This window comes from Amblyraja radiata, chromosome 9 (genome assembly GCF_010909765.2).
Source record: "Amblyraja radiata isolate CabotCenter1 chromosome 9, sAmbRad1.1.pri, whole genome shotgun sequence".
Lineage (NCBI taxonomy): Eukaryota > Metazoa > Chordata > Chondrichthyes > Rajiformes > Rajidae > Amblyraja > Amblyraja radiata.
Genome location: NC_045964.1, coordinates 6709998 through 6723230, shown reverse-complemented (window position 1 = coordinate 6723230; position 13233 = coordinate 6709998). Strand labels below are relative to the sequence as shown.

General features: G+C 47.6%; 1 protein-coding gene across 1 annotated transcript in view; it reads left to right on the top strand.

Moving 5' to 3' along the window:
- Nucleotides 1-13233, top strand: part of sptbn5 (spectrin beta, non-erythrocytic 5) — a 288791-nt gene that overhangs the window by 243057 nt on the left and 32501 nt on the right. The window contains exons 59-63 of the mRNA XM_033026595.1: nt 2587-2804; nt 7367-7556; nt 7725-7901; nt 10798-10902; nt 11406-12260. Coding sequence (XP_032882486.1) covers nt 2587-2804; nt 7367-7556; nt 7725-7901; nt 10798-10902; nt 11406-12260 — 1545 coding nt within the window. The remainder of the gene's footprint in view (nt 1-2586; nt 2805-7366; nt 7557-7724; nt 7902-10797; nt 10903-11405; nt 12261-13233) is intronic.

The following is a 13233-nucleotide window of genomic DNA, read 5'->3' as shown; positions in this document are numbered from 1 at the left end:
TGGCGGTGCTGGCTCGAAGGGCTGAATGGCCTACTCCTGGCACCTCTGTTTATAATCTGCTTCACTCAAGCCATACAAAAGTGAAAAGTTAGGATCTAGGCAGGAGAGTTGTAGTTAAATGGGTGGCACGGTGGTACAGTGGTAGAGTTGCTGCCTTACAGTGCTTGCAGCACCGGAGTCCCAGTATGAAGCTTAATTGGCTTGGTATAAGTGTAAATTGTCCCTAGTGGATGTAAGGTAGTGTTAATGTGCGGGGATCGCTGGTCGGCGCAGACTCGGTGGGCTGAAGGGCCTGTTTCTGCTCTGTATCTCTAAACTAAACTAAACTTAAGGTCATGTCCAAAGAGATGAAGTCGGCCATGAGTTCAATATGATGGTATAAAAATAATGTGGGTGAACTGAAACCAGGATGGGAGATGAGGAATGTTATGGAAATGGGTGACCTAGATTGGAAGGTCACTTCAGGTTCAAAATAGACTACAAACAATCTGGTTCAGCAGGGTAGTGCGATGACTTTAATAGACGTGAACAGAACTCAAACAAGTATTAGGGGCGGCACAGTGGTGCAGCGGTACAATTGCTACCTCACTGCATCTGAGACTCAGATTCAATCCTGACTACGAATGCTGTCTGTACAGAGTTTGTACGTTTTCCCTTTGACCGTGTGGGTTTTCAGCGGGTGTTCCAGATCAATAATAATAATAAATTTTATTTATGGGCGCCTTTCAAGAGTCTCAAGGACACCTTACAAAATTTAGCAAATAGAGTAAAAACATGTAAGCGGAATGAAATAAATAGTAAAGACATCACCAGTACACAAATTAAAGACAGAATTCAATCCAAAGACAAAAATCAAAAACACAATATGAAGAGAGAGCAGCGGCAGCTAAAGCGCGCCAGCGTCCACTCTCCCTTCCGGCAGCCATCTTGGACACAGAATAAAATAATCATTTACACACAAAAAAACATCCCCCCACAATGGTTACCACTGTGGGGGAAGGCACAATGTCCAGTCCCCATCCCCAGTTCTCCCATAGTCAGGCCTATTGAGGCCTCCACAGTTGCCTCTACGGAGGCCCAATGTTCCTGGCCGTTCTCGCCGGGTGGTGTTGCTCCGGCGTCGGGAGAGTCCTCACAGCGGCTGGGACGGCCGATTCCCTACCGGAGTCCGTGGCATTCCGAAGCCGACAGGGCCGCGTCGGTTGGTGCTCCGAGGCTCCCGATGTTAAAGTTGGCGCTGCCGCCCACGGCTGGCCACTCCACAGTCCTGCAGCTCGACGGTGTTGATCACGGCGGTCTCAGCATACCGAAGCTCCAGCGCGGCGATCCAGCGCGGCGACCCAGGCAAGGCATCGCCCGCTCCGCTCCGCGATAGCGCTCCAGCGCTGTGCCGCCACCAAAGCTGAAGGTGCTGGGCGCTCCCCGCCAGGAAAACGCCGCTCCACTCCCGCTGGTAGGCCGCAAGGACGGGTCGACGGTGCAGCCCGGGGGTAAAGCTGCCTCACTGACCAGGTAGGGACCTAGAAAATAGTTTCCCCCTTCCCCCCCCACATAAAAAAAGTCAAATTCCCCAACAAACATAGGACAAAATTCACTAAAAACTAATTTTAAAAAGTGAATTGAACGGACAGCTGCTGGTTAGCAGCCGTTCCCCAGGATGGCTCCTCCTGTATATGTGGATTATGTGGATATGTGGATATGTGGATTACTCCCACATTCCAAAGACGTGCAGGTTTGTAAGTTAATTGGTTTCTGTCAATAGTCTATAATGTGACTTCATATCTCCACTGGCTCCCTGTGCGGTTCTGAATAAATTTCAAGATCCTCCTTTATGTCTACAAAGCCCTTAACGGTCTTGCCCCCACCTACATCAAAAGTCTGCTTACCCACCACACCACCTCCAGGTCCCTCAGATTAGCCGTCTTGGGGTTGTTGAACATCCCGCGGTCTAGGCATAAGCTCAGGGGCGACCGTGCCTTTGCGGTTGCAGCTCCTAGACTGTGGAACAGCATCCCTCTTCCCATCAGAACTGCCCCCTCCATCGACTCCTTTAAGTCAAGACTAAAAACTCATCTCTACTCCCAAGCCTTTCTTGACGTCCTCTGAGCGAGGGCTATATGTATGTAGTGATGTTTGTATTTAATCTATGAACCACTGTTGTCTGTTATACTATTCTTATACCAATGTAAAGCACTTTGGCCAACGAGAGTTGTTTTTTAAATGTGCTATATAAATAAATGTGACTTGACTTGACTAGGTTAGAACTAGTGTACGGGGGTGATCGCTGGTCAGAGCAGGCTCGTTAGGCCGAAGGGCCTGTTTACACGCTCTAAAACTAAAAACGTCACAATATTTTCAAACTATTATGGCCTTCAGACTGATATAGCTTTTATCATTGGCTTATTTATGAAGTTGGATTGGTATGGGGTTTATCATGATTTAGATTTTTAAAAGGCATTAATTAAGATGCCACAGACCAGATTTCCTCGTGAGGTGATTTTATTTCATCCAGGTAAACCAGAGATCCTATTGATGCTGGCTATGATCGTGGACATGAATGCTATTCTGCCTGATGATCTTTTTCAGAGGGAGCTGAGTGCCATCAGCAGTGAAGTTGAACGAGTTGACGAAGAGGCCAAACGATTGGGCCAGATGTACCCACACGTCAGGGAGAACCTGCAAGTGCGTCTGGAAGAGGTGGCAACGTCTTGGGATGGCCTGCGCCGGAAGGCCAGGGAATGGAAGGAGAAGCTGGTCGAAGCGGAGCAGATCGAGGCTTACATCAGCGAATGCCGAGTTTTCATGTATGTTGTGATGGCTATTAGCTCCTGCATGTAAAAAAAGAATGATGTATTGGTTGAGGGGTTGACCAGAATCCAATTATACACTCAAATCCAGAGCTTACACCACTCTGTTCCCTGCTCCAGCCTTTGTTCCATCTCCAACCACATTGTATCTCCACCAGCAATGAAAGAGGGACAGACTATTGATTATCAATTGGATTCATCTTATCTGATGGTGAAAGAGCCTTTCCTTGCTTAATATAACAAAGTATTTGAGAAAATTGTTCCATGGAATTCTAGACCAGAATACAGCAAGAGGCCATTTGATCCTTGAGATAAGGTCATAAGTGATATGAGCAGTATTAGGCCCTTCAGCCCATCAAGTCTACTCCGCCATTCATTCATTAGTTTAGTTTAGTTTCGTTTAGAGATACAGCGCAGAAACAGGCCCTTCGGCCCACCGTGCCCGCGCGGACCAGCGATCCCCGCACATTAACACTATCCTACACCCAGTAGGGACAATTTTAACATTTACCAAGCCAATTTACCAACAAACCTGTACGTCTTTGGAGTGTGGGAGGAAACCAAAGATCTCGGAGAAAACCCACGCAGGTCACGGGGAGAATGTATAAACTCCGTACAGATGGCACCCGTAGTTGGGATCGAACTCGGGTCTCCGTCACTGCATTCGCTGTAATAATAATAATAATAAATTTTATTTATGGGCGCCTTTCAAGAGTCTCAAGGACACCTTACAAAAATTGAGCATGTAGAGGAAAAACATGTAAGGGGAATGAAATAAATAGTAGAGACATGACTAGTACACAAAGTAAAGACAGAATTCAATACAAAACACAGTATGAGGCAATTAATGCACAGATGAAAAGGGACGGGGACGTGGGGCTAAGGATAGGCAGAGGTGAAGAGATGGGTCTTGAGGCGGGACTGGAAGATGGTGAGGGACACGGAATTGCGGATCAGTTGGGGGAGGGAGTTCCAGAGCCTGGGAGCTGCCCTGGAGAAGGCTCTGTCCCCAAAACTGCGGAGGTTGGACTTGTGGATGGAGAGGAGACCGGCTGATGTGGATCTGAGGGACCGCGAGGGTTGGTAGGGGGAAAGGAGGTCAGTGAGATATGGAGGGGCCAGATGGTGGAGGGCTTTGTAGGTGAGGACCAGGATTTTGTAGGTGATCCGGTGGGAGATGGGAAGCCAGTGAAGTTTTTTGAGGACTGGAGTGATGTGATGCCAGGATTTGGTGTGGGTGATGAGTCGGGCGGCTGCGTTCTGGACCAGTTGAAGTCGGTTGATGTAGGTGGAGCTGATGCCAAGGAGAAGTGAGTTGCAATAGTCCAGTCGGGAGGAGATGAAGGCATGGATGAGTCTTTCAGCAGCAGGCGGTGTGAGAGAGGGTCTGAGTTTGGCGATGTTGCGGAGATGAAAGAAGGAGGTTTTAATGACATGGCGGATGTGAGGCTCAAGGGAGAGGGTGGAATCAAAGATCACGCCAAGGTTGCGGGCCTGGGGAGATGGGGAGACAGTGGTGCCGTCGATGGTGAGAGTGGGGTTATTGATTTTGCTGAGTGTGGCTTTGGAGCCTATGAGGAGGAATTCTGTCTTATCGCTGTTGAGTTTGAGGAAATTATGTTGCATCCAGGTTTTTATAGCTGACAAACAGGAGTTGATATGGGAGGATTTGGTGCCGAGGTAGATCTGTAAGGCAGCAACTCTACCACTGCGCCACCGTGACTGCCAATCATGGCTGATCTATCTCTCCCTCCTGAACCCATTCTCCTGCCTTCTCCCAATAACCCCCGACACCTGTACTAATCAAGAATCTATCGATCACCGCCTTAAAAATATCCATTGACTTGGCCTCCACAGCTTTCTGTCGCAATGGAATTCATTGGGGTTGCAGACTCGGGACATTAAGTTGGCTACAAGACAGAAATATGGAGCAATGTCTCCTCCCAGAGGCTAACAAAGATTAGGATCTGGAGCAGATAATTCCAGTCTTACATTCAAGGCTTTGACTCTAAAGCAGTCAAAGATTAGGACAACTGGACAGGAAAGTAGTAATTCCACAGATTCACCACCCTCTGACTAAAGAAATTCCTCCTCATCTCCTTCCGAAAGGAACATCCTTTAATTCTGAGGCTAAGACCTCTGATCCCAGTGAAAACATCCTCTCAACATCCAGTCTATCCAGGCCTTTCACTATTTGGTGAATAGCCGATACCAGATAGATTGGAAACCCAAGCAATTGAGTGTTAGGAAGAGGAAAGTAGAGGCCACTTAGCAATTTATACCATTTGAGAAAAGGAAACTTGATCTGATCATGGTAGTAAACTACTCTCCGGACCAGTTATCCTAATCTTTGGCTCCTTTAGAGTTAAAGCCTTAAATGTACTTAATGGAATTCCCTGCTCCAGGTCCTAAACCTTTGTTAGCCTCAGAGAGGATACATTCCTCCAACTTCTGTCTTGTAACCAACTTAATGTCCTGAGACTACAACGCCTAGTGTAATTCCCTCCACCATTGGGTTTGTATCAACCAACATTTGCTCTGTCCGGCCCCCTCATCATGTTTGTTTCAATAGGATCACCTCCCATTCTTCTAACTAGTTCAATCTTTCCTCACAAAGTACCCTCTTCATTCTAGGAATCAACCTAGTGAATATCCTCTGCAATGTCTCAAATGTAAGCTCAGTCTAGCTAGAATAAGAAGACCAGAACTGTGTGCACTATTGATGGATGGCTTTGCATGGCAATGTATGATTAGTAAGTTTGCAGATGACATTAAGGATGGTGAACAAAAGTGCTGGAGAAACTCAGTGGGTGCGGCAGCATCTATGGAGCGAAGGAAATAGGCAACGTTTCGGGCCGAAACCCTTCTTCAGACTGATGCAGGATGGGGGGTGTGGGAAGAAGAAAGGAAGAGGAGGAGCCAGAGGGCTGAGGGAGAGCTGAGAAGGGGAAGTGACAGCAAGGGCTACCGGAATTTGGAGAAGTCAATGTTTATGCCGCTAGGGTGCAGACTGCCCAAGCAGAATACGAGGTGCTGCTCCTCCAATTTCCGGTGATGCTCACTCTGGCCATGGAGGAGGCCCAGGGCAGAAAGGTCGGATTTGGAATGGGAGGGGGAGTTGAAGTGCTGGGCCACAGGGAGATCAGGTTGGTTAATGCGGACTGAGCGGAGGTGTTCGGCGAAACGATCGCCAAGCCTACGCTTGGTCTCACCGATGTAGATCAGCTGACATCTAGAGCAGCGGATGCAATAGATGAGGTTGGAGGAGACGCAGGTGAACTTCTGCCACACCTGGAAAGACTGCTTGGGTCCTTGAATGGAGCCGAGGGGGAAGGTAAAGCGACAAGTATAGCATCTCCTGCGATTGCAAGGGAAAGTGCCCGGGGAGGGGGTGGTGCGAGTGGGAAGGGAAGGATTGTGATTTGTGTACTGGGAAGAAGATACAATGGAAACTTGACCAACTGAATATAGAAGTTGCAGTTACATAGGACTTTGGTGAGACCGCATTTAGAGTATTGTGTTCAGTTCTGGGCACCATGTTATAGGAAAGATGTTGTCAATCTGGAAAGGGTGCAGAGAAGATTTGCCAGGTCTAGAGGGTCTGAGCTATATGGAGAGGTTGAGGAGGCTGGGACTCATACCTTGGAGCACAGGAGGATGAAGGAGCATAAAATCATGAGAGAAATAGATGCACAGAGTAGGGGAATCAAGAATCAGAGGACATAGGTTTAAGGTGAGGAGGAAATTCAAAAGCATCTCATAGAAACATAGAAAATAGGTGCAGGAGTAGGCCATTCAGCCCTCCGAGCCTGCACCGCCATTCAATATGATCATGGCTGATCATCCAACTCAGTATCCTGTACCTGCCTTCTCTCCATACCCTCTGATCCCTTTAACCACAAGGGCCACATCTAACTCCCTCTTAAATATAGCCAATGAACTGGCCTCAACTACCTTCTGTGGCAGAGAATTCCAGAGATTCCAGAGATTTCATGGACTATAAAATGGTTTGAAGGTAGACAAAAGTGCCAGAGAAACTCAGCGGGTGCGGCAGCATCTATGGAGCGAAGGAAATAGGCAACGTTTTGGACCAAAACCCTTCTTCAGACTTCTATCAGTCTGAAGAAGGGTTTTGGCCCGAAACTTTGCCTATCCTCAGTCCGAAGAAGGGTTTCGGCCCGAAACGTTGCCCATTTCCTTCGCTCCATAGATGCTGCCACACCCGCTGAATTTCTCCAGCATTTTTGTCTACCTTCGATTTTCCAGCATCTGTAGTTCCTTCTTGAACATAAAATGGTTTGAGATGTCCTGTATCTAAATTTCATACTTTTTCATAAATTATGCATCAGCAAAGCAACTAATAATCCAGGCATTTTAATTGTCCTGCACTATATGAAATGGAGGTGAGGTAGATCATTCATGATTTTGATGAAAGGCAAAGCTGTTTCCCTCATTCCTACGTTCTGATGCTAGCGACAGATGGGGTTCTGGTCACCATGCCCCGAGTGTTTCCTTTACCATCAAGGACACAATGAAAGGTCAAGCCTTCCTTCCCTCAGGTCCTGGGTGAATGAGATGGATACATTGCTGGATACAGAGGAACAGGCCATGGGGACTGTGGATGTTGTTCAGCTGTGCAAGCGTCACAAGGAGCACAAGCGAGAGATCGACAAACAAAGGGGAAGATATGAAGAGCTGCAAACGACCGGAATCGAGCTGAGAGAGAACAGGCACATCCTGTCGAAAGAGGTAAAGGATCGTGAGAACTCTGCACTGCCTTCCCCTTCCCTTTCCACCCACATCCGCCAACAAGACACTTGCACCCTTTACCCCACTTGTACTGTTCCTCATTCCCTCTGTGCTGCTGCTGCTGCTGGGACACACTCACTCAAAGAATGTCCGTCCTTTCCTCATCAGATTGACGAGAAGTTGAACAAAATGTCCGAGCAGGTGGAGCAGGTGATGAAGAAATGGGAGGGACAAGAAGCTCTGTACGAGGAGGAATTGTGGAAGCAGGCTCAGCTCAGGGATCTTGAACTGATGGCAGCCTGGTTGGGCTCCAAGGAAGGACTCATATCCGGCAACAATTTGGGGGTAAGATTGAACAGAAGGCCGGACCACCATGGCTCCTGCTGATATCCCTCAAGGATGGTTGACGTTGACTTTGAGAGATTGTTGGTTGTTTAGTTTAGAGATACAGCGCGGAAATAGGCCCTTTGGCCCATCGGGTCCGCGCCGGCCAGCGATCCCCACACATTAACACTATCCTACACACACTAGGGACATTTTTACATTTACCGAGCCAATTAACTTACAAAACCTGCACGTCTTTGGAGTGTGGGAGGAAACCGAATATCTCGGAGGAAACCCACGTAGATCACGGGTAGAACGCACAAACTCCGTACAGACAGCACCCATAGCCGGGATGTTGGCCTTTGTGGGCAAGTTGGACTGAATGGCCTGTTTCGGCACTATATCACTCTATAACTCTATGATTCTATCTCAGTCTCCTCAAATTTATTAATATTCCCTTCCCCAAATAAATTACCTCGGCACGTTTGATGCGATATGTAGACAGTTCTACTGGAGACAGAGTTGTGCTGGGCCTAGCCTTGGGAAATGTGACCCAGCTAATGGTGGAATAGTCGATGAGGGAGAGGTTTCGGTAGAGAAATCATAATTACAATGTTTACCGCACTGTTACAATATTTAAAGGACATTTGAACAGGTACATGCATTGGAATGGTTTCGAGGGGATGAGACAAGCAGGCAGCTTAGTCAACATTGAACAAGTCGGGCTGAAGGACATTGCCATGCTGACACTGCGACCACTGCTACCACAGCTCTGGACAGAATTTCATTTGGCACTTTTGTACCCCACTGAATAGTCAAGTTATGTTCAGCATAATCAAGAACAAGTCACACCCTGGCTACTCCCTCTTCTCCCCTCTCACATCAGGCAAAAGGTACAGAAGTGTGGAACTGCACACTTCCAGATTCAGGACCAGTTTCTTCCCAGTTGTTATCAGACAACTGAATCATCCTACCACAACCAGAAAGCAGTTGTGAACCACTATCTACCTCATTGGTGACCCTCGGACTATCCTTGATCAGACTTTACTGGGTTTATCGTGCACTAAACGTTATTCCCTTATGTATCTGTACACCGTGAGCGGCTCGAGTGTAATCATGTATTGTCTTTTCACTCACTGGATAGCACGCAACAAAAGATTTTCACTGTACCTCGGTACACTTGACAATAAACTCAACTGAACTTCCCTGGTGCTATGACTCCATTCAAACCATAGCTCCTGCTAACTAGCTAATCTCAGTTTCAATCTGCCACTCTCCGCAGGAGAACCTGGCTTTACTGCTCAATCTGCCTTGAGGAATCTTGCCAAATGACCGAATGGCCTAATTTAACTCCTGACAACTTATGGACTTGTGAACATATGAAGATAGGTTCAAATCGATAGGAAGGACACCTGCACTTTACATAATAGAAATGAACAACACTGGAGATACTCCACAGGCCAGTCAACATCTGTGGGAGGGAAACAGAACTAATGTTTCACGTCAATGACATTTTGTTATTTCTGATGTGGATAGAAACATAGAAAAATAGAAAATAGGTGCAGGAGGAGGCCATTCGGCCCTTCGAGCCAGCACCGCCATTCATTGTGATCATGGCTGATCGTCCCCACTCAATAACCTGTGCCTGCCTTCTCCCATATCCCTTGGTTCCACTAGCCCCTAAGGCGCTATCCAACTCTCTCTTAAATCCATCCAGTGACTTGGCCTCCACTGCCCTCTGTGGCAGGGAATTCCACAAATTCACAACTCTCTGGCAGAAAAAGTTTTTTCTCACCTCAGTCTTAAATGGCCTCCCCTTTATTCTAAGACTGTGGCCCCTGGTTCTGGACTCGCCCAACATTGGGAACATTTTTCCTGCATCTAGCTTGTCCAGTCCTTTTATAATTGTATATGTTTCTATAAGAATCCCCCTCATCCTTCTAAACTCCAGTGAATACAAGCCTAGTCTTTTCAATCTTTCCTCATATGACAGTCCCGCCATCCCAGGGATCAATCTCGTGAACCTAGGCTGCACTGCCTCAATCACAGGGATGTCCTTCCTCAAATTAGGAGACCAAAACTGTACACAATACTCCAGATGTGGTCTCACCAGAGCCCTATACAACTGCAGAAGAACCTCTTGGACTTTATAGTCCAAGAGATTCTTAAAGATTCTAGCCTGAATTATGTTCTGTGATGATTTGGCTATTGATGCACCCCTGGTGCTCACATATCAGTTTAATTTATTGTCACGTGTACTGAGGTACAGTGAAAAAAATGTGTTGCGTGTTATCCAGTCAGCGGAAAGACCATGCACGATTACAATCGGGCCATTCACAGCGTACAGATACACGATGGATCTGAAGAAGGGTCTCGACCCGAAACGTCACCCATTCCTTCTCTCCAGAGATGCTGCCTGTCCCGCTGAGTTAAGCCCCTGTCCCACTTTCCCGAGTTACTCACGAATTCTCCCGAGTTTTCCCCTTGATTCAAACTCGGAGAATTACGGTAATACCCAGCCGTAGGTACTCGGGGCTATTTATTTTACTCGTGGACATTTTTCAACATGCTGAAAAAACGTTCCAACTTACCTGATGCCCCGAGTACCTTCGGCTGGCATTACGAGCTGCCCCGAAATATCTACGGACGCCTACGGCCTACTACGGACTCGTTACGGATATTCTCCGAGTTTGAAGCAAGTGGAAAACTTGGGAGAATTTGTAGCTTTACTCCAACGTTTTGTGTCTATACATGAGAGAAATGGCACTGCAGTGGTAGAGATTCAAGTGTGGAGCGATTGTAATGTGTGATTGCAGATCTACTTCTGTGACCAGCACACACAAATAGTCGCCCGCGTTGGGTTTATTGTGAGCCTTTTTGCAGATGGATGGCGTTGACTACTTTCCTTTCTTCTCAGGATTCCGTCAGTGAAGTGGAAGATTTAATTAAGAAACACGAAGATTTTGAGAAGATGCTGGCTGCTCAAGACGAGAAGTTTGGCCAATTGGAAAACACAAGCAAGGTCAGACAAACTGTACGACTTCACTGTTTAAGAAAGAACTGCAGACGCTGGTAAAAACGAAGGTAGACACAAAATGCTGGAGAAACTCAGCGGGTGAGGCAGCATCTATGGAGAGAAGGAATTGGCGACGTTTCGGATTGAGACCCTTCTTCAGTCTGAATGAATATTCAGTATGAATATTGACTTAGAGAAGTAGGGTCTCGACCTGAAACATCGCCAATTCCTTCTCTCCATAGATGCTGCCTCACCCGCTGAGTTTCTCCAGCATTTTGTGTCTACCTTTGTATGGCTTCACTTGCAGCCTGAGTTCAGCTTCTCAATAGTGATGCTCTTTATGTTATCAATAATATGTTGATGTTGAGTGATACAAGAGCTCTTATTAATACTAGCTTTGTATAATGTTGATCAATTGTTGGATAGATGGGATTGTGGTCGTTCTTGGTGAATCTTTTGAGGATATCGGTTGTGATTGTGTAATATCACTGTTCTCCGATTCGTTTCAGGAAGAAACCGTCCACAGGGACACGAGCTTTAAGGACAAAGGAAGAAAAGTGGCCCGGGTTCCTTCCCTGAAGAGAAAGGGATCAGACAAAAGGACATCACCCTTGCGGATCCTTGAGAAGCGCAAGTCAGATACAGAGAGAATGCCTAGATCCTGGTCCAAAGAGATAGTTGTGAGCCCTGCTCCAAAGTCCCCCTCAACCTCGGAACTTTTCTTCTCGCCGAACATGAGGACTGTGCCCCCCCTGAGGAATCCAGACGTGGCCGCTGAGAGGCAGACGGTCGTTCAATCGCCTTTGTCGTCAAAGCCTTTTGCTCTCCGCAGTTCAGAAGTAGAGAGTCCCACAAAGAGACTATCAGACCCGATCAGGCCCATATCCGACATCGTACGCAGCCCGCTTCCCAGGATTCCCTCCGGTAGTTGCCTGGAGCAATCATCTGAAGACTCAACCTCACCAACAAGGGCAGAGTCACCCACTAAATCAGAGTCCCAAAGCCCCCCGTTTGACTCCCCCTCAAGCGGGTTTCAAATGAGGAGGCAGTCTTCGCAGGATAGTCTTTCCGGAGATCAGTCAGGACAAAATGGACAAACCAAAGGCTGCTCCGCTGATCCGGTGACCATCCCGAAGGAAGATCCGGTGGCCATCCCGAAGGAAGATCCAGTGGCCATCCCGAAGGATGCTCCGATGGCCATCCCAAAGGAAGATCCAGTGACCATCCCAAAGGAAGATCCGGTGGCCGTCCCGAAGGAGAGGCTGGAGATTGATGGGCCCGAGAATGTGGCATCAGCATCACTCTCCACGGTTCACCCCGTTCCTAAGCTGCCAAGCTCACCAAGAACACAAAACAATGAGCAGGTTGGGATTCAGTACCTCATACATTTTTCTAGTATTCAAACATTTTTCTCCTTGTGCAGCTTACAACCCAGCAGCATGAATATTGACTTCTCTAACATTCCTTACTTTCCCCCTCTCTCCGTCCCTCCCCCGACCTAGTTTCACTGTCCTGATTCATTTTGTTGAGTGTATTCCTCGTTGTCACCTTCCCCTCAGCAAACAAAGAACCATTGTGCATTTCCTTGAGCATTGTCTGCTTTGATCTTGTCTTTTCACACCTTACATGCTCTTTGCACCCTTCCATACCTAGCTTCCCTCTCCCCTCACTCTCAGTCTAAAGAAGGGTCTCAACCCAAAAAGCCACCCATTCCTTCTCTCCAGAGATGCTGCCTGTCCCGCTGAGTTACTCCAGCTTTTTGCGTCTATTTTCTGACTATTTCGTTATTTTTCCAGGCAGCTTGCTATATTTCTCTCCAACCCTCCTGTTCCTCTAGTTCACCCCTTGCGGCAATATACTATTCCCACGTAACTGATGAATGCATTACCCCTTTTGACACAAAGCAATCCCCCCTCGATTCCATCCAAGGACCCAAGCAGTCTTTCCAGGTGAGGCAGAGGTTCACCTGCACCTCCTCCAACCTCATCTATTGCATCCGCTGCTCTAGGTGTCAGCTGCTCTACATCGGTGAGACCAAGCACAGGCTTGGCGATCGCTTCGCCCAACACCTCCACTCGGTTCGCAATAACTAACCTGATCTCCCGGTGGCTCAGCACTTCAACTCCCCCTCCCATTCCGAATCCTACCTTTCTGTCCTGGGCCTCCTCCATGACCAGGTTAATACCCGGGATGGCGGAACTGTCATATGCTGAGAGAATGGAGCGGCTGGGCTTGTACACTCTGGACTTTAGAAGGATGAGAGGGCATCTCATTGAAACATATAAGATTGTTAAGGGCTTGGATACGCTAGAGGCAGGAAACATGTTCCCGATGTTG